Source organism: Lissotriton vulgaris, chromosome 7 (genome assembly GCF_964263255.1).
Source record: "Lissotriton vulgaris chromosome 7, aLisVul1.2, whole genome shotgun sequence".
In the NCBI taxonomy this organism is placed as follows: domain Eukaryota; kingdom Metazoa; phylum Chordata; class Amphibia; order Caudata; family Salamandridae; genus Lissotriton; species Lissotriton vulgaris.
In genome coordinates this window covers 1,026,965,039-1,026,987,317 of record NC_141695.1, presented here as the reverse complement: position 1 = coordinate 1,026,987,317, position 22,279 = coordinate 1,026,965,039, and the positions used below count along the sequence as shown (strand labels likewise).

General features: G+C 43.7%; 1 protein-coding gene across 1 annotated transcript in view; it reads right to left on the bottom strand.

The window, feature by feature from the left end:
• The window catches only part of HBEGF (heparin binding EGF like growth factor), an 84,595-nt gene that overhangs the window by 8,824 nt on the left and 53,492 nt on the right, over positions 1-22,279 (bottom strand). Inside the window, exon 4 of the mRNA XM_086931457.1 lies at positions 10,998-11,153. Within this exon, the coding sequence (XP_086787583.1) occupies positions 10,998-11,153 (156 nt within the window). The remainder of the gene's footprint in view (positions 1-10,997; positions 11,154-22,279) is intronic.

Genomic DNA, 22,279 nt, shown 5'->3' with positions numbered 1-22,279 from the left:
GTAATCTACCGCCTGGACTATGGAAATGTCCTTTATCTCGGCGCCAACACTTCAACCATCAACAAACGTCAGGTGGTGCAAAACTCGTCGGCCCGACTTCTTTGTAATGTACCGAGGAGATGAGCGTGGCCAACACATGGCATGCTGGTACTTGGAGTCATAATCTCAGGCAACATTTTGTTGGATGTTTAAGCAGCCTCGCCTGAGGCAAGGAAACGCCCCACTGCACTCGTGCAGTTCCGCTGCGGCATCAAGCGGTGCTGTAGCCATGGAACAGGTTTGTTGCCGGTGGGTGAATGTATTTGCATGGCAGACTGTAGCAGTGAAACCACAACCCACTTGGGATTAATTTGGGTGCAGAATGCAAGAAGGATACAGCGATCCACTGGGATTATGACTCCAAGTACCAGCATGCCATGTGTTGGCCACGCCCACCTGGGCGGGAGCTCGAACTTAAAACTGCTGTACTGCATGTCTCGCCTGTTGGCCCACAGCCCCTGAGGAAGTGATTGTTATCACGAAACGCGTTGGGCACTGATGTTCTGTGGAGCACTTCGTGAATTTCTGAATATTGCTTTTCACCTACCATTAAAGATGGCTTGAACTATACTTACCTGAGAAGGGCTTCCTTACAGCAGGCAACTTTTTGTTGGATTTATATATATTTGACAAATCTTCCTTGAAATTTTCAAAACTAATGGGGGTGCTCCGGTCAGCTCCTGTCTTGAAAGTTTCGGGGTTATTCATCAAGCGGGGTCCGAGGAAAAAGGGGGGTCCCAAAACATGTTTTCTCCATGTTAATTTCCTTAGAGAAAGGTTCCGACCGAAACGCGTCAGTTTGCTGTGTGTTAATACATTTTGTAAACGTACCTCCGTGAGTGCCTCCTTTCTTCCTGCAGGAGATTTCGCTTTTGGGGAGGTGGAGCAGTAATTGGTTTGCGATTGCACCCTCGCAACGGAGGCACCCGCCTGGGAGTGCGGCGCTTTGGTGCTTTCTGAGTTGTAATATATATAGATATATTTGACAAATCTTCCTTGAAATTTTCAAAACTAATGGGGGTGCTCCGGTCAGCTCCTGTCTTGAAAGTTTCGGGGTTATTCATCAAGCGGGGTCCGAGGAAAAAGGGGGGTCCCAAAACATGTTTTCTCCATGTTAATTTCCATAGGAAACATTTGTCAGGGTTACGGCCCAAACTGCTGAACGGAATTACACCAAATTTGGCAGAAAGGTAGATCTTGGTCCAGAGTGCACTCTTGGCTTAAAAAGGTGTAAATCCGTTCAGTAGGTTTTTTTTAGATATTAAAGGAAAAATGATGTGAGAAGGGACCTGGCGGAACTCACCGTAGGGTTGGACTACGGGACCCAGACTTCCCTGCACGCTGTCCTATGAGTCACGTCACACAGGAACCACGGACGGCGATCCATCTCTCTCCTCTCTTTCCACAGCGAGGGACAACGTTGAGAGGAGGAGCTACGGAGAATGGACCAGTAAAAACGGACGCCAAACAGGAAGAGCGGTCGCAGAACGTGGAGGAGGCGGAACCTGAGACGGACCACGCGGAAAATGCCGAATCTCGGAGCCGGGAACCGGAGCTGAACGCCGAGAGTCAAGACAGGGTTGCGGAGCGTGAGGAAGAGGCGGGGGAGGTCGAAGACCGCTGGACGGAGGAGTGGTGGTGTTCCCCGGAGGAGGCTGGAGAGCGTGCCATGACTCAGGAGAGTTACGGCGGGGCCGGTGAGTGAAACTGGTCCGGGGAACATTCTGGGATTGTTCTGTGTTACGGGTGGTGGGCGGTGGAGTGTGTATCCTGGGAGGAGGGTGGAATTGATTAAAGAATTGCACGTTCACAGGTTGTCCTGAAGCAGAGATAAAAAGCAGCACAATGGTTGTTTAACTTGGGAATAGTATTTGGTCTACCGCTATTCCTTCCCTATTACCTTATCTTCCTGGCTTATCCAATCCCTTCCCCCTCACCAACCTTCACGTCCAAAACCTTTTGCACAGCCTATCACCATTCCATATGCCGTGCACTACCTCCGGGTGTAAGAATCAGGGCTAATTTCGAACAGACCAACTGATGGCCCTTTTCTCTTTTCCTCTCGGTACCTCCGGGTAAACCAACGCCACGGAGTCCTCATCGCCCCAGGAAATACATCATCTGGCGGAAGAGGGAGAAAGAACTCTGAGTACCACGGCCAACCCTTTCAATAGTGAAGAGACAGTTGCTGCGGGAGGAATTGTGGAATCCGTTGTGAAACCTAAGACTTTGATTCCTGATAATAAAAGTGCTGTTCGACAATATATTCAGCCTCCGCGTCTGTATATCCGACCTGCCCTCCCACAAGTGGTGTCAGAAGTGGGATCAAAAGGAGACATGGAGGCTGCGCTCGCTAGAATGGAGGAACACCAGGAACATTTGGGCAAAGTGATGGAAAAATTTCTACATGTCGTAGAAGAAGACCGTGAGAAGACACTGAAGGCCATAACAGGACAAAGCCAATCGCATGGAGCTGCTATGGACAAATTAGCTGAAATCTTGGGAAACCAAAGAGGACCCACTACACTTCCCTCTATGGTCATGCAGAAATATGTCAGTGGAGAAGATCCTGATTTCTTTTTTACAATTTTTGAGCGTATAGCCACCGCTGCAGCGTGGCCAGCTGATAAGTGGGGTCAGTATCTAGGTCCTCTCTTATCAGGGGATTTGCAGGCAGCATACCAGGCAGCCACTGTACAAGGGACAGTGCCATACGCTGACATTAAACGGTGTATAATGGAGAGGTTGAGAGTGGACGACGAATCCTACAGGATAAAACTACGCCAGATCAAAGAGGGACCCCAAGAAACACCCCGAGCCCTGTACTTTAGGGTAAAAGATATGACCGACCGTTGGTTGAAACCTGCCACAACAGATAAAGATGGTATCATGTCTAAGATCTACCTAGAACAGTATCTGACCTCCCTTCACCCACCAATCCAGAAGTGGGTCAGGCAACAACCTCACTTGACTTTAGAAACTGCAGTAGAGATTGCTAGTGCCTACAACAGGGCACAGGAGATTCAAAAGGGCAGAGAGGATACTCAATGGAGAGCCAGTGGACCGGGAAACCATAGACCACCCCGCATTTCTGTTTCAAAAAAATCTGAACCTGTAACTCTCTTCCCGGGACCTGTTACACCCACACCCGTATTCCGACCCCCGAATCCTGGACCCCAGTGTTTCCATTGTGGGGGGCTAGGACACATTGCTAAGTTTTGTCCACAAAAAGAGGAACCTATGGAGATAGGGATAGCCAGGAATTACTACTGTTCTACATCAGGAGAACCTCTACCCCCATATCACTGTGCAGTGAAGGTCAATGGTCAGCCCACATTGGCCTTAGCAGACACTGGATGTCGACAGTGTAGTGCGACCGCAGGATTTCCAACCACGGGTTGTACCAAGTGAGGAGATGGTTGCTATGCGGTGTGTGCACCGAGATGTTAAACAATACCCGACCACGCAGGTTAGGATCCAACATGTTAATGATCTTGGAACCACCCTAAAAGTAGGCCTCATACCTAATCTGCCTGAAAAAGTCATCTTGGGAAATGACTATCCACATCTCTCTCAGATGCTAGCCCATGATAATCAAAATGTGAAGACTGGTGGGCTGAAGCTCCCTTCTCTAAAGAAGAAGATCCCGAGTGGCCAATGTCAAAACTTAGGAAAAGTAGAAAACAGAGAATAACAGAAAAGAGGAAAACACCTACTGTACTTCCAGCTATACTTGAAGAAAACCCATGGGAGATGGACAGAAGTTTTCGTGCCACGCAAAGAGAAGATCCGGTACTACAGGAAGCTTGGAAGAATGCCCTAGACCAGGAAGACCCCCTTCATGTAGGTCCCTATTTCCTTAAGAAAAATGGGTTGCTTTATAGGAAAGGAAGTCCTAACCAAACTCCACAGCTAATAATTTCTATGCCCTTTCGTGAGAAAGTAATGTTTTTGGCTCATAGCCATCTGTTAGGAGGACACTTTGGGCCCGAGAAAACAGAAAAACAGATCTTGGAGCGGTTTTATTGGCCTGGTATCTACCAACAAGTCAAAAGGTATTGCAGGGAATGTCCCATCTGTCAGAGACATAGTAGGTACATACCACCCCGTGCACCCTTACGTCCACTTCCTGTAATAGAAGAACCTTTCAAAAGGGTAGGCATGGACATTATAGGACCCTTGTTACCGTCCAGGAGTGGGTGTAGATAAGTACTTGTGCTTGTGGATTATGCTACACGCTTCCCGGAAGCTATAGCCCTACGTCGCCCTGATGCTATCAATATCGCCAAAGCGATGATAACGGTATTTTCTAGAGTAGGGTTTCCAAAAGAAATACTGACTGACCAAAGAACCCCTTTTATATCCAAGGTCATGAAACAAGTTTGTACACAATTAGGCATACATCAAATCAGAACGGCAGACTACCACCCTCAGACAGACGGGTTGGTGGAAAGGTACAATGCCACCCTTAAGACAACCCTGAAGAAACTATTAGAGCTAGAAACCAGGAAATGGGAGGATATGTTACCTTTAGCTCTATTTGCTATACGATGTAAAATACAAAAAAGTACTGGATATTCTCCTTTTGAGTTGTTATATGGCCATCAACCCCGTACTTTTTTAGACATGGCTCAAGAGAAATGGGAGAGCAAACCAGACAATACCAAACCCTTGGTTGATTATGTCTCAACTCTTAAAACACATCTTGGACAGATCCGGACTATTGTCCGTAGTAATCTGGAAGAAGCCCAGGCCGCTCAGAAAACCCAGCATGATAAAAAAGTGAAAGAGAGAAAGTTTGAGGTGGGAGACCTTGTTCTATTGATGATGGCCTCCTCTGATCACAAATTGCTTGGCCAATGGCAGGGTCCCTATAAAATCACAGAGAAGGTCACCCCAGTAACCTATCGAATAGAATTAGATGCAGCCAGGGGGACTTCACAAATTTATCATGTTAATTTGTTAAAAAAATGGGAAGGACCTATGCCTATCCTAACTGTACAAGTCGAGACTGAGGCCCCCTTGTTTGACCAGTGCATAGACACTACTCTTCCTAGCCCTTTGAAAGAAGAGTTGACCCAAGGCCTTATGCCACTGAGTGAAGTGTTTTCTCTGACTCCAGGGAGAACCACCTTGGTGGAACATGCCATCAGGACACCTGTAGGGAAAAGGGTGCGACTTCGGCCCTATCGTATACCAGAGGCACGTCGTCACACCATACGTGAGGAAGTCCAAAAGATGCTAGAAATGGACATCATTGAACCCTCTTCTAGTGAGTGGAACTCACCTATTGTCCTGGTTCCAAAACCGGACGGCTCGGTCCGGTTCTGTATCGACTTCAGAGAAGTCAACAAACTGTCTGAATTCGATACCTATTCATTACCAAGGGTGGATGAGATGGTAGAGAAAATAGGGCGAGCCAAATACATCAGCACCCTGGACCTGTGTAAAGGGTATTGGCAAATCCCTTTACGTCCACAAGACAAAGAGAAAACAGCTTTCTCCACACCTGTTGGGTTATACCATTTCAAGGTCATGCCTTTTGGGTTACATGGTGCTCCAGCAACTTTTCAGAGAGCCATGAATTGCATTCTACGTCCCCATGAGAGGTACGCGGGAGCATACATTGATGACATAGTCATCTTTAGTGATACCTGGGACCAACATGTACACCACTTGACACAAGTTATTGAAACACTAGGACATCATGGTTTGAAAATCAACCCCTCAAAAAGTCACTTGGCAGCACAAACAGTGCGGTATCTGGGATACCTACTGGGAGAAGAAATGATTAGACCCCAAGATTCTAAACTGACAGCCATATTCCAAATACCCCTACCTAAGACAAAAAAAAGACCTTAGGACCTTATTAGGCCTCCTGGGGTATTATCGGAGATTTATTCCTAATTTTTCTCAAATAGCCTCCCCTCTCACCAATCTCCTGCAAAAAGCATCTAACACAGAAGAATGTTTAAAGCATCCCACTCCAGACATCCTGAGAGCCTTTCATACTCTGAAAGGGTCACTCACGTCTGAGACAGTGTTAGCTAGCCCTGACTATTCGCTACCATTTGTCTTACAGACAGACGCATCGGACCAAGGGTTGGGGGCGGTGCTTTCTCAGGTATCCCGTCAAGGACAGGAACAGCCCATCTTGTACATCAGTAGGAAATTGTTCCCAAGAGAACAAAATTACGCAGTCATCGAGAAGGAGGCATTTGCTGTGAAATGGGCCATCGAAACACTGAGATATTACTTAGAAGGAAGAGAATTCACCTTATTCACAGATCATGCACCCTTAGAATGGTTAGCCCAAAACAAGGGAAACAACGATCGAGTGTTGAGGTGGTTCCTGGCATTACAACCTTATAGATTCAACACACAACATCGGAAAGGGTCAGAACAAGGAAATGTAGACTTCCTGTCTAGATATCCACAAGAAAGAAACCCTAGTATCAAGACAGCAAGGGAAAGTGGATGTGAGAAGGGACCTGGCGGAACTCACCGTAGGGTTGGACTACGGGACCCAGACTTCCCTGCACGAACGGGACGCTGTCCTACGAGTCACGTCACACAGGAACCACGGACGGCGATCCATGTCTCTCCTCTCTTTCCACAGCGAGGGACAACGTTGAGAGGAGGAGCTACGGAGAATGGACCAGTAAAAACAGACGCCAAACAGGAAGAGGGGTCGCAGAACGTCGAGGAGGCGGAAACTGGGACGGACCACGCGGAAGACGCCGAATCTCGGAGCCGGGAACCGGAGCTGAACGCCGAGAGTCAAGACAGCGTTGCGGAGCGTGAGGAAGAGGCGGGGGAGGCCGAAGACCGCTGAACGGAGGAGTGGTGGTGTCCCCCAGAGGAGGCTGGAGAGCGTGCCGTGACTCAGGAGAGTTACAGCAGGGCCGGTGAATGAAACTGGTCTGGGGAACATTCTGGGATTGTTCGGTGTTACGGGTGGTGGGCGGTGGAGTGTATATCCTGGGAGGAGGGTGGAATTGATTAAAGAATTGCACATTCACAGGTTGTCCTGAAGCAGTGATAAAAAGCGGCACAATGGTTGTTTAACTTGGGAATAGTATTTGGTCTACCGCTATTCCTTCCCTATTACCTTATCTTCCTGGCTTATCCAATCCCTTCCCCCTCACCAACCTTCACGTCCAAAACCTTTTGCACAGCCTATCACCATTCCATCTGTCGTGCACTACATCCGGGTGTAAGAATCAGGGCTAATTTCGAACAGACCAACTGACGGCCCTTTTCTCTTTTCCTCTCGGTACCTCCGGGTAAACCAATGCCACGGAGTCCTCATCGCCCCCGGAAATACATCATCTGGCGGAAGAGGGAGAAACAACTCTGAGTACCACGGCCAACCCTTTCAATAGTGAAGAGACAGTTGCTGCGGAAGGAATTGCGGAATCCGTTGTGAAACCTAAGACTTTGATTCCTGATCATAAAAGTGCTGTTCGACAATATATTCAGCCTCCGCGTCTGTATATCCGACCTGCCCCCCCACATACATTTATATATCTGGGTGGAGCCCAACCACACATCTTATCATGAGATCTGATTGGCTGCCAGCACTTCATCCAAGTGTTGGCAGCCATCTTGGGACCAATATACATGATAGCACCCCATTAAAATGCATTGTGGTGAATAGAAGGCTTTGAGGGTCACCAGAAGGAGAATGTATAAAGGTGATAACAGACTTTGTTACTGTTGATGGTACCATGCTCATTTCAGGCATTGTGGTGTGTTCTAAGGTGATTTTACTCTGTGAAAAAGCCTTCTGCTGGGATATCATGAATCATGCTTGAGAGAAAACTATTTTTGTATGCTTTTCCCATAGAGGTTTGGAATGTGCTCCATAAGCTAAAGTGAGAGCATATTTTCTGTAAATTCACATTATCTTTCTCAGTCATGTGAGAGTAAAGTCTGACATTCTGAGTAAAACATGTACATCCAACAAGAGCAGAGACTGTCAGTTGATTCCTTTGTGTTCTACTTCAGCTTCCCAGATTGTTCTAAAGAACAACTAGAGAGCTAACAGTTTTACTTATGACAAAAGTATGGCACACGTGAAGCCATCTTGATTGGAATAAATTGGGAACACTTAAAACATTTAATTTAAAAAGAAACAAAATGAGGGGGTTCATTTTGCCATAACAATTGTGATTAGTGCTGCAGAAAGAAAAATTAAGGCACATTTTGAGTGACTTCTCAAATCCTTTTCTATTTCATAAAAGAATTCTGACATGCAGACTTAAACATGAACTTTCAATACCAGCAGCAGACTTCCAGTTAACTGCTTGGTGAGCAGTAGCTTTACTACAGTGATCTAATGAGCAACTAGAGTGCTAATATTCTGAATTTATGGCAAATGTGTGACACGTCTGAATGCCTTCTTGGTGGAATCAAAAGAAAAAACTGAAAGCATTTTCTACTGACGATACTGCAGTAAATGAGGAAATTAGGAAACTTCATAACAAATAGGTTTCCCAAATTGGCCACCAGAGAAAAACGCGCCCAAATGTAGCACAAATATTATCCATATGTAGCCCACGTATGGCTCAATGATGGAAGTGTGCAAAACCCTTTTTATTTTGAGTTTTTTGCAGTTTTTTTTAAAGAGCAGTCTGGTCAGTTATTGGAGCGTTGCATCACACTTGGACCCCTTATTGCGTATTTTGCATGAAGTACTTGAGATCGATCTTGTGAAACATTGAACTTTACTATTCTCTTTTTCCTCACTGAACGCGGCCGCGAGACTCATCACCGGCTCAAGAAAACACTCGCATATATCCCCTGACTTAAAAGCCCTGAACTGGCTGCCTATTGAAGCCAGAAGTCAGTTGAAAATTGCCTGTATGACACACTCGGCCGTACACCACAAAGCACCCAACTACCTCTCTCATAAGCTGACCATATCAGGAGGCTCAAGATCCAACAGAAGCACAAACACTCTCCTCCTGAAACCACGGAGATTCCGGAAGGAAAAAACATACAAACGCTCCTTCTCTGGAATGGCACCTAGGATCTGGAATGCACTCCCGCCAGAAACCAGGCTTATCCCGTCCACTATACTCTTCAAGAAAGAGGTGAAGGCCATCCTTATGGCTAAATACACCTGAACACTATTGATACTGGAACAATGACAGAATTTGGCTCCCTCATTATCGGCTGTCTGAATACTTACCTTTGTACACTAGGACTTGAGTGCCTCAATAACCTGCAATGCACCCACTACTGACTACTGCTATGCCTTCAACATTGTGTTTATTCACCCTCTGGGGTGCTATAATCTTATCCGTTTAGACATTGTACTGTTTCCATAATATTGTTTCTTGATTGTTATTACTCTGTATACTGTATGATTGTTACCCTATTTTTGCAACTCACTGTCTACGGAATCTCATATTGATTTAAGAGTCTTGTGTATCTTACCTACTGTTTCTGTAAAGCGCTCTGATATCTGCAAAGATCTTGTTCGCGCTATATAAAACTTTAAAAACAAATAAATAAATAAACTGAAGTTGCTCTGTGCCGGGCTTTGTAACACCCGTTTTTACCTACTGTTTTTAATTAAATCTCATTGTATTGTATTAAGAAGGAGGATTTACTGTCTTTATGTACACTTTTATTATCTATATTTCTAAATCAGATCGAATAAAATGTATTGAATTGAAGGCCACCAGAGAAAAAGGAGCCCAAACGTAGCACAAACATCACCCATTTGTAGCCCAAGTATAGCTCAATGACAAAAGTGATGTAATCGGGGATGTCACTGACCACGACATGAGTGATGTAATATGTGATGACATCAGCAGTGCATTGCGGAGGCGTGAGGTATAGTTAGCTCGGATAACTATAACGGCTGAATTTCTGTGGTTTTGTATGAATGAAATGTTAGACTAACTGTAACGTCCTTGAAACCTGTGTTTTTTCCAGTGAATATATATATTATATATATATATATATATATTTATATATATACACACACACACACACACAAACACACACAAACATAGAGGGAGAGAGCAAGAGGGATAACGAATAAGCGTGTCTTGTGGTTCTGTTCAGTCTTTTGCAAGTGAAGGAATCATTAACGTTTACCATATTGGCAGAGACCTATGGATCCCTGGATGTAGCTTTGGGGTTATTTTAGATGTCTAAAAGCATCATTTGGTCAAAACCTGGGGTCAATTTGCTGGGACACCCACTACTGGGTAGCTTAATAACTGGCATGCACTTTCTCCATTAAATAGTATACATAAGCATTCCCACTGTCGAATGATGGGCTTTGTATTGTTTGGAAATGGCTTTATCACCCTTCCCCGACTGATGAGCAACAGTCTTTTCTCTAAGAGACCGCTACAAAGATATTTTGACAAAGGTATATTATGTTACCACAAATCTGAATGTTCCAACCAAAACTCATTCACAATGGTGACGGATATCCAGTCTGCCGAAATATAAATCTTATTATATCCTAAGGGATTTATATTTCGGAGGACGGAAATATCCTTCACCGTTGAAATGGAGTGACACGTCCACCAAGTTCTAAATCAGGCCCAAAGGTTCTGCATTTTATACGCATTTGGTAGCACTCCTGGTTATCTAATACTTTCTTAACTGACATGGAATCATTAAAGGTGCACTTTTTCACACAAAACCTCTTTGAGTTTGCCAAATGTTATTTAATAAATAATAACACAGTGAAATCTCTCTGTGTTGTCACATAAGGTTAGATTTATCTACTACCAGGCCTTGGTGAGTACTAAGTCTGATATGGTTTAATGTGTACAAACACTGACAAAATCACAGTATTTTTTAAAGCTAAATGATTCTTAGCTGATATCACTTGCAATGGAATGGCATAAGGTTATTCTTACAATAATATGGCACTGCTACTTTACATTGCACATGCTCTGCAGCAAAAAATGTGATTACAAAATTACCTTAGCAACAACAATGTGCCAATGATTAGAAGACAGACAGAAGACAGGACCACTGCTGCAACTGCCAGTGTTGTTGTGTGGTCATAACTGGAAGATGGATTTTCCACTGAAAGAATAAACGCGTGGCAACGTTCACCATGGTACCCATGCTGGCATCTATGAAGAACAATAAATAAAAGAAAACATTTAAACACATGCACCACAAACATAGTCTGAAAATACGAGTCATTTAAAAAATCCAATGTGTGCCCAAGGAGTTTCATTATTTAAGAGAATACCATGTACAAAATATGCAATTACATTTTCACGTGGGTGTAGAGGGCCTTATGCAACATATGCTGAACCATACAAATTATTTCTACCAGTATTCTGAGTTTTCACAGTGCTCAGGGAATCTACATTTTTTATAAAAAATATTTTGGGGTATTTTGTTTATTGATACAGATCCATGCATTATATACCAATACATTTCTTGTACTTAAAAAGTCTAATTGTGTACAAAAAACTCTTACCCACAGCAGTGCGCCACAAATTTAATGTTGACATTTACACAGCACTTTCTTACACACTAAATTGACTCAAAGCTTCAACTACAGAACAGCTATCTTATAACTATTTGTAATTCTTTTTCATAGTTTGCATATCACACAGGGCTGGACTGGGAAACCAAAGGATCCCAGGCAAATTTTGTCAGACCAGCCCCCGTACGGGCACTTAGTGAGTGCAGGAAGTAAGTCTGACAACTACAAGGTGGTTCTGGGTGGTTCTCTCCCCAAGAAAATTCGGGCACAAATGGCGCATTCTGCAACACGATTACTCAATTGTATTAGCTTTTAAAGCATAGTAAATGATGACCTTAGAGTGCACCAGGATTCAACAGTCTGTGTTGGGGATCTTCAATGATTCCCTCACTATCACATTCCAACGGTGTTTCTCATCTCTCCATGGCCCCTCCCTGCTGATGTATTTCATGTGTTTTATAGCTCCTCTCACACCAGTGTAGGGTGTCGGAGCATTTTGCATCACACACAAATACAGCGACAATGAATAACACATGTGGAAATCAGTGTATAGAAAATGTGACAAAGGAAAATACAAGGTATAGGATTCACATGTCATCCATACTGGTAGGCATTTTTTATGAGTGCTTGGTGTGGAGATGCACAAACCCAGGATTCAGAACGTAACACAGTGGTTAGGTCTGGCTTTTCTAACAAGAATGTATTTGTACCGAAACAAACCCTTTTTTGCAACATACAAGATAATGGGGGGGGGGGAGGGGGGATTACTTTCCAACTTGTACCATGTACTCTTTGATGACACTTCATAGCTTACTGTGCTAGATCATGATTGTAACGTATGTACAGTGTACAGCACAGTAACAAAAGGGTCTCTGTGACAAAAGCAGCAACCCATTAATCTATGCACATGAAATACTGTTCTGTGATCTATATGATGCACACCCTTTGCAGCAGGCATATTAACCCTCTGCGCTAACTTAGAGGAGTCAAATCTGCCACTAAACGAAACTCCAATCTCTCTCCATTAATCACCATTAATCACTAGAGATATCTTGACACTTTTATTGTTGCCTGAAAACTACTGGATATACAAGGAATTCTGCAGTAGATGCTTTCAAAACTGCTACACTGTTATAATAACGCCCCTAGTATCAAAAACCAGCCTCCACCCTTCTAGCCGTCCGGGGAAACGCCTTATGCCTGGTCCGGCCAGTCTAGCCTTGATAGCACGGTCAGGCGAGACATAGGAATATTGCCTTACAGTGCTTTAGACACTGTGTTGACAAAGATATGCAGAAGTGATGGTTCTCAGTTAAAGGGTGAGGCCATGAGGGGGAAGATATTTACTTCCTGGGGCATACTTACTAACTTTTTTATGCAACACCCTTGTTAATCTCAGCACCAGCCTGACTAATGGCACACTCACTTTCACATGTAAAATGAATAACCCAAAGAGAAATGCACTTGCCAGTGATATAAATTAGAACAGTAAAACTCATTCAAAGGCGAATTCTAAGAAGGCTCAATGCAAAGGGTTATCATTTGCACATCAGATCCTCTAGACTAAGGTCCTAAATAGAGAATCACTGAATGAACACAGTCACATGGGTTACATACACCCTTCCCACCACTATAGGTCACCACCAAATTTCACAACCTCTATGCGGCAGAGAAACCGCTCGATGAACCTTGTGACTGTGGTGTTGATCATTTCGGCATTGCACTGATGACACACCCACAGATAGGATGAGTAACACAGAAGACTTGCAGGGACACATAGCAAACTAAGTCTACTTAGCTTTGCATACAGTCCCTTGAAAGTGGAAAACTGTATTCCATTATCTGTGGAGGAAGAACTAGAGTACATTCCTTTATCACCAATTGAAATAGTTGTTACAGATTAAACTTTTCAGGCACTGTTCCTAACATATAGTGCCGTAAATTGCATGTCATTTTGTGTCCCCCCACAATCTATGCAATTCAGAATTGTTTCTGTTCAAGTAGTTGGACATGTGCCTACACCTCTAGCACATCTTTGGTTAACTACACTTCTTGAGTGGATGAAAGATATACCAACAGTGAGGACAGGTACAGTGCACACAGTCAGGTGAAATTCTCTCAATGCTAAGACTTTCCATTACAAACTTCCTGAACTCTCTAGGAGGACATCATGTGAGAGAATAGATGGTCACTGAACCATGACAGGAATCCACTGGCAGCCTTGTCATCATCCAACAAGATCCTCACCCAGTGAATCTTCTTTAAAGGGCATATTAGTTAATTGCACGCGGAGTTCTAGAAAGCCTGACTCAGAGCCAAGATCTGGCCCTACCCTTTTCTCATGGAACTTTGGAGCCATTTCATAGCTGAAACCAGAATTTTGGAGATGTTGAAGGCTGCTCCCTCCTCCCTTCCTTAACATAGGCTGAATTTTAGAAATAAAAACTGTAGACTCCTGCTAAATGAAAGAAAATTTGCAAGCATGTTACTTAATCCTAAAAGCCAAAAATAACTGTTTTTCTTATCCTCTCATACTGACAATGTAGGTCCCAAATCTTCCCCACATACGATGATCTTGAAGAGGATCATCTCGGCAAATTGGAAGAAGCACTGACGGCTGGTTGCTTTCGGTGGTTTTTGTTCTACATGATATGAATTAAAAGAAACAGGAAACAACTCTTCTCCGAACTTTATGATATTTACTCTTCAATTCACTTATGTTCATTTGACCTCATATGTATACACTAATGCATGTATGTCCAGGATTTGTATGTACTATTTTGTTGTAGGGATTCTTCTAATACCCATATAGGGGTTACAATGGTCTCCCCTACCTGGTCAGCGCCGTATTCATACAATATTTTGCTCAGTACTTACGCAAACTTTAGCCGAGCGTCATCACTTCCTATTTACTCAAAACCCTCCCCTGTGTTTGCAGGAGATAACTGCAGATACTGCCCAGTGGCTGCAGTGCAGAATGTGTAACTAAGAAACCAAGTCAAATCCTGTCTTGCCCACTTGGGCAACCTAAGTGATCCTTGGCAGATGCCAAATTTGGTGGCACCTACAGATAATTCATACCAGACTGTGAACAATCTCAAAACAAATTCACCACTCATAAGATTTAAAAGAGATTATTTGTTCTACAAATAATAATATTGCCCAATAATACAGTACACATGACATACTGAATTTGATCTTAGCTCACTAACTGCAAAACCTCATGCATTTGGGGAGGGCGAGTCCTTCTTGATTGTCAGTTTAAGCTTGGAAATGATCAACTAGAAGATATATCACTCTGGGAACGTACGGCTACCTTTCCTGTTAGAAGGGGGTGAGACAGGGTTGTGTGCTGGCCCCCTTTCTTTTTAATTTGTATACTAATGGTTAGGGGAAGCTTTAGTAAGAACTACACATGACCTCCCATAAGTTGCAGGCCGACTCATCCCGGCACTAGTTTATGCGGATGGCGCAGTTTTGTTGGCAAGAACCAAATTTGCTCTCCAAAGGGCCCTTAATGGATTTTCTGCTTTTATGAAGGATGTAGGCCTCGGCATTAACATTTTTAAGACATATGTAATGAGAGGTGGCCAAGGGACCTTGAGAGCGAAAGATATTTTCGGAGTGGGACAGAAGCTAATCAAAACTAAGAGCTTTTCATATTTGGGTGTATTGTTCAATCAAAATGAATTATGGGTTCAAACAATAACTGCAAAAGAATTGATGTTTATTCGATCATCCAATACCCTGGTAACCTTTTCTAAGAAATGAGGTCGGAAACCTCCTGAGGAGCTGATACAAATCTACAAAGCAAAGTACATTACATCAGCAATGTACAGAGCCGGGGCGTGTAGCCTAGCAAATGCCACACCGCTGCAACAAGTTGAGAATTTTTTTTTAAAGATTTATCTGATCTGTCCCCCTAGTACTTCATGTTTTGTTTGCCATGAATGAAGAATTGGGTTTCTTTTATATTTCTGACTTAATTAAAATAGAACAGATACTGTTGCGGCATAGTATCTGGTCTAAAAAGCAGACACAGTTAAACAGGGATATTTTAGATGACTGTCTTAAATTAGACGGAGGCTTAAAGATACCATGGAATAGATTCATTTGTGATTTTATGAACGATTTAGGGCATCCAGAATATTTTACCGACCCCAGTTCCTTACAGATGATATCAAGGGAAGCATTAAAAAAGGAGGGGCTTCACATGCTGGAAGAGGTCAGACTGGTGAACTCTTGAAGCCCACTGTTAACCAACATCAATCTATATTAACTACATTCGGCATGGGGCCATATTTGTCATTTGTCCCTTTAACTTATGATAGAATGTTATTGGCCAGAAACTTTACATACGTCTACACAGATGATGAGGACATGCTCAAATGTGGGTTGAGAAGTTTGCTGTGCAAGGGGTATTTACCAATGGTTCTGATTAATTCAGACATTACCTCCGTCTCTTGTTTTTGCACCGGTCATTACTTATGAGTTATAGCCCACCCGAATGAGACAAGAAAGATACAAGAGTGTGTGTTGAAAAGCCAGTATCGCCCATCCCACCTGGGAACCGTAAAAGGGGGTGGCATGCCAGCATTCTACCTTTTTTTCCGGTCTCTGATCGAGAGAGGGACTTAGAGAACTGGAGGGATTGCCTTTGTTAACATTACCCTTTCCAGTTTATAAATTGTAAGGAGAGTGTGAGAAAGAAAGTGGTTAACTTGTCATACAGAATTGTCATAGACCTTCACCTTCAAAGTCATGCCACTGCCATAGCGGTTCACCTCAAAGATGTTGCAGTGTGAACTATTCTAGGTCTAATAATTTCTGCAAGAAAATGTTCAGAAGAGTTTAGCATTCTTAACACCAAGGACCCATTGGGTGGGTGTTTGAGTCTTCAGAGAACCTTGGACCAGGCTAAAAGAATGGATATTTCCTGAAGAGTTTTTTTTAGCCTGTCTGGATTCTGTAGTTAATCTATAATTGTTGAGGATTAGAAGTGTAATTGCTAACAGAAATGACCTCTGCTTGCGCGGGGTGGACCCTTTTCTTACTATTACAGATGATGGGATCATTTTATATAAAGATCCTACTTTTGTGATGAAAGAGGCCAGTGTTACAAATGCATGTCGGGAAATTGTTCAATCTGTCTTTTCCCTTCTCCTTCCACTCTAGAAGAGGGGTTATTGCATTTGATGGATGTAAAAAGGCCTACATTGAGTTATAGGCACACAGATGAAGAGATTTTCGACTTAGGGTGTTGTATTTGTAACTTCTGGTGTGGTAAATTAAGGTTGTAAGGCTTCTGCTTTTATGATAAGGTAATCGAGTAGGCCTACTTTAGCCTTCCCCTGCACCTTAGTAAAGTGTCTCCTTCATGCTGGGGTACCGGGAGAGCCACCAGGAGTTTTGCTACTACATATCTTAAAATGCAAGGTGTGCCTTTTGCTGAGATTTCTAGAGCTACAACTTGGTCTTCTGTGATCACTTTTGTAAATCACTATAGACTAATTGATTTGGAAATGGATAAAAGGAACTTGGCATCGGTTTCTCAATTTTATTCTGTCTTCAAATGTTGAGTTTCTTGATATAATAAATCACTGGGTTTTGGCAGTAAGAAATGTTACATATATTTTTTTGTTGGGGTCGAAGGGTGTCTATTAGTTTGGGTATTCCTCATAAGTAATAGCTTAAGCATTCCTCATAAGTGCTACTTATGAGGGACATAGAGGTAATACCCTGATTACTTAAATTAATCTTCATAACTTAGTCCTAAGTGTCCTTGTTCCAGTCATTATTCCCTACACTACAGCCCTGGGCCTATTTGGCCTTCCACATAAGGCTTGGTATTCCACAAGGATGCTGGGATGCCATTCTCTTTTATGGCTCCTTGCTGACTTTTCAGGATACTGTCCTGTGTTTAACTGTATGTATGAAGTGCGATACACCTCATAAGTAACAACTGGTTCGAGGACTAAGAGTAATTAACATTAATAGAACTCAATTTGGGCATTTCAATCCATCACCTTTTTTGCTATTTTGTTAACTTTATTTGGGAAAGTTCTTTGTACTTTAACGAGTACTGTGCAGTTGCAGCAAAGCCTCAATTCAGCCGTCCCATTCAGTGTTCACCGCTGCGCACAAGCTGTACGAGAGAAGTCTCCATACAGCATACTACTTTATAGCAGGCTGTGTCATGGCTGTGGAATGCTGGCAAGCCCTGCTCCAGTTGCAACCGGAGGGTGAAGGGGTGGATTATAACCACAGGGTAAACACTGGCAATGATCAACGCTGCAGCAGAACTTACAAACAACACCCACTGACAAAGAGAACAGTTTTGGCGTTTGAATATAAAATTTGTTTTGTGCAAAAGTAATATTTTACGTGCTCCTCCGATTTAATGAAACACAAGAAAGGGTGACCTGGTGAATATTCAGTGCAGACGTGGGATATATTGGGAAAATGACTCAAAAGCACTCAACTTAAAACTGTGGTTATAATTGCTGAATTTACTTAACCAAAACCATACCAAAGTACAGCTCTGCCCCAAGGATTTTCATCATAACATCCAGAGAAATATGACACATTGCTCCTTAATTCCTTCGCCCTCCTTCCAGTTGTACACCTAGCAGGTCACGTAATGGCCTCCAGCTAGGATGAGTAAGAAGTGACGCAGCGTTAGTAAGAGATGTGAGACAGAGTGAAGAGATCGAGGTGGAAGTGCAAGTGTCTACTGAGGAGCCATATCATATGCAAAGCTGCCAAGTGACCTTATAGCATGTGATATCTTCAGTTATTCCTTGCTCTTTTAGACCAACACTATTTACGTGTTGGCACCTGTAAACATTTTCTGTGAACAGTAAAATGAAAATGCGTGTCCCATTGTACAAGCTATTTTGGGAATCCAGCTTTAGTTTGCTGTAGAAGTTCAGCAGCTATGACTATGGTTCTTTTACTTTTATCACATTTTTTTCCTCGCTATAAAACATCCACAGTCTCACATGAGGCAAAGCGTTTATTATCACTTTCCGCCTTTTATGAATTAATAAAAAAGCACAAATACCAAAAGAGACTTGTCATAACTGAAAAAAGGGTGTGGAATTATAGGAAAAAGACAGGGTGTGGAGATACACGGAATGGACAGAATCAGGAAATGAGCAAAAAGGGAGTATTGCACCAGAGACCGGGGGAGGATGTAAGCTACTTATGTAAGATATGATCTGGTCACAGGTGGAACGCCCTATTCCAGCAGTTTAATCTTTTCGATGTCGTCTCATCAAACAGACCCCTACTTACTTATTCCTACTACGCTTCCTGGGGTACAGGCCATCAATTAGGACACTACAACCATCTCTGTCCTGGGCTTTTCTTTCAACCTGACTACAGGTGTAACCCAGTTCCTTGCAGTCAGCCTCAACACCAGGTGTTTCTTGGCCTTCCTCTTTTTACCCTTGAGAGTTACAAGTCAGGGCTTGCTTGGTAGTGTTTAACACAGGCTTGCAGTGGGTGTGTCATGTCCAGCACCAGCATCTTTTTATGATTTCTTCATGAGCAGGGAGTTGGGAAGTCAGCTGCCATAGGTTGTTGTTGCAGATGGTGTTTGGCCAGCTGATTTTGTGTATTTTCCTCAGACAGATGTGAGTGCAGGTCTGGACTTTGCTGGTGATGATCACTGTTATCGTCCAAGTTTCTGCTCCATACAGAAGGACGGATTTTAAGTTGGTGTTAAACACCTGTTCTTGGTTTGCAGTGTTAGGTGCTTGGAGCTCCAAATGTTCTTAAGCTGAATGAAGGCAGCACTTGCTCTGTCGATTCTTGCCTTGATGTTGGAGTCTGTGCCACCCTGCTCGTCTATGACATTGCCCAGGGATGTGAAGGTCTCAACCTCTACCGGTGCATTGCCTGCAAGAGTGACAGCAAATATGCTGGGCCTGTTAGCCTTCAGGATCTTGGTTTTCCCAAACATAAAAAGGCTCTCTAAACATGCAAGTCTAGGATCATTGGTAGTGTCCAGTTACTGTTTAGGCATGCAAGACGTTTTACTATTTTTTTTCACAGTCATTCGTTTTCATAACAAAGGAATTATAAGATGACAAAACAAAGTGTGCTTTAGTGAAAAGCACTGCTACTAAACAGTTTATGCTCTGGCACAGGCAGAAAATATCACCTCAGCCTGTATGCCCTGTCTGCATCTCTAGTGCTGCTAGCAAAAATTTGCATTTGTGTGTGCTAGATATTTAGTGCTGCATGAACTTATTTTTCTCTCCTTTTCCTACAGGTTGTCTTTTCTTTAATAGGTGCTTTGTGAGTGATCCCCTAGTATGTGCAAATTATAGATTATCTGACAAATGCATTACTAATGAAAAAAAACGTGCAGCTTCAGAATGGCATAATTCCAGGGGCCCTAATATATATATATATATATATATATATATATATATATATATATATATATACACACATATATATATATATATATATACACACACATATATATATATATATATATATATATATATATATATATATATATATATATATATATATATATATATATATATATATATATATATATATATATATATAAACGAGCAAACGCACAAGTGCTTTCAGAGAGGCTCACCATCGGCACTCCTACCATCCGGCTTTGCTTGGCCCCCATGCAGCTTCACAACCTCCCATCTGATTTCTTAAAACAAAGTCCGACGCGTTTCGGGGCCAAAGCGCCCCTTCTTCATGGACTGACATAGAGGCAGGTAAGGCTCGCTTTCGTTGTTCAAAACATTTTATTTCCTTTTGAACTGATATATATATATATATATATATATATATCTCCAAGAACCCCTCCAGCATGCCAAAGGAAGAAGCCACGCAGGGAATCCAGGTAAGTGCTTTAATTCGACAGCAAACAGGCATAATGCATTTCGGCCGTGTGGCCTTCCTCAGACGCCGCTGCTAACAAAAGACATTACCGCGTCTCCACCTTTGAAGGTCCTGCAGTCTTCCCATTGGTGGGAACACCCTCTCTCCCCAATCCTGTGCTCGCCCACCGAATGCAGCGCTGTAGGCACTGCAAATCCCAAGATGCAGTATTCTCGGGCTGGTGTTGCGTGGGGAAGCTGAATACAACCCAAAGTGGCTGGTGTCCTGCAGGTCAAGGCGCGGTATGCTCAGTTTATTAGGTCCAAAAGCCTCCCTGGGTCCCTGCAAAACGTTTCAACCGCACAAATGGAAGTCCGTCAGGCTGCAGGCTGATTACAGTGAATCAATCTAGCTTCGTGAAGTCATGCGCTGCCGGATGGCAGCAAGCTCAGCTGGACAAACATTGTGGGTGGGATGGTGCCGTTCCAATATCTCGGAAAACGACAAAAACCTGCAGATGCAGAAGCCAGTAAAGGCACCACCCAACTTGCGAAACGGGGCTTCTTAATGCGTCTCTGGCTGACGCAGAAAATGTCCAAGAACCCCTCCAGCATGCCAAAGGAAGAAGCCACGCAGGGAATCCAGGTAAGTGCTTTAATTCGACAGCAAACAGGCATAATGCATTTCGGCTGTGTGGCCTTCCTCAGACGCCGCTGCTAACAAAAGACATTACCGCGTCTCCACCTTTGAAGGTCCTGCAGTCTTCCCATTGGTGGGAACACCCTCTCTCCCCAATCCTGTGCTCGCCCACCGAATGCAGCGCTGTAGGCACTGCAAATCCCAAGATGCAGTATTCTCGGGCTGGTGTTGCGTGGGGAAGCTGAATACAACCCAAAGTGGCTGGTGTCCTGCAGGTCAAGGCGCGGTATGCTCAGTTTATTAGGTCCAAAAGCCTCCCTGGGTCCCTGCAAAACGTTTCAACCGCACAAATGGAAGTCCGTCAGGCTGCAGGCTGATTACAGTGAATCAATCTAGCTTCGTGAAGTCATGCGCTGCCGGATGGCAGCAAGCTCAGCTGGACAAACATTGTGGGTGGGATGGTGCCGTTCCAATACCTCGGAAAACGACAAAAACCTGCAGATGCAGAAGCCAGTAAAGGCACCACCCAACTTGCGAAACGGGGCTTCTTAATGCGTCTCTGGCTGACGCAGAAAATGTCCAAGAACCCCTCCAGCATGCCAAAGGAAGAAGCCACGCAGGGAATCCAGGTAAGTGCTTTAATTCGACAGCAAACAGGCATAATGCATTTCGGCCGTGTGGCCTTCCTCAGACGCCGCTGCTAACAAAAGACATTACCGCGTCTCCACCTTTGAAGGTCCTGCAGTCTTCCCATTGGTGGGAACACCCTCTCTCCCCAATCCTGTGCTCGCCCACCGAATGCAGCGCTGTAGGCACTGCAAATCCCAAGATGCAGTATTCTCGGGCTGGTGTTGCGTGGGGAAGCTGAATACAACCCAAAGTGGCTGGTGTCCTGCAGGTCAAGGCGCGGTATGCTCAGTTTATTAGGTCCAAAAGCCTCCCTGGGTCCCTGCAAAACGTTTCAACCGCACAAATGGAAGTCCGTCAGGCTGCAGGCTGATTACAGTGAATCAATCTAGCTTCGTGAAGTCATGCGCTGCCGGATGGCAGCAAGCTCAGCTGGACAAACATTGTGGGTGGGATGGTGCCGTTCCAATACCTCGGAAAACGACAAAAACCTGCAGATGCAGAAGCCAGTAAAGGCACCACCCAACTTGCGAAACGGGGCTTCTTAATGCGTCTCTGGCTGACGCAGAAAATGTCCAAGAACCCCTCCAGCATGCCAAAGGAAGAAGCCACGCAGGGAATCCAGTTAAGTGC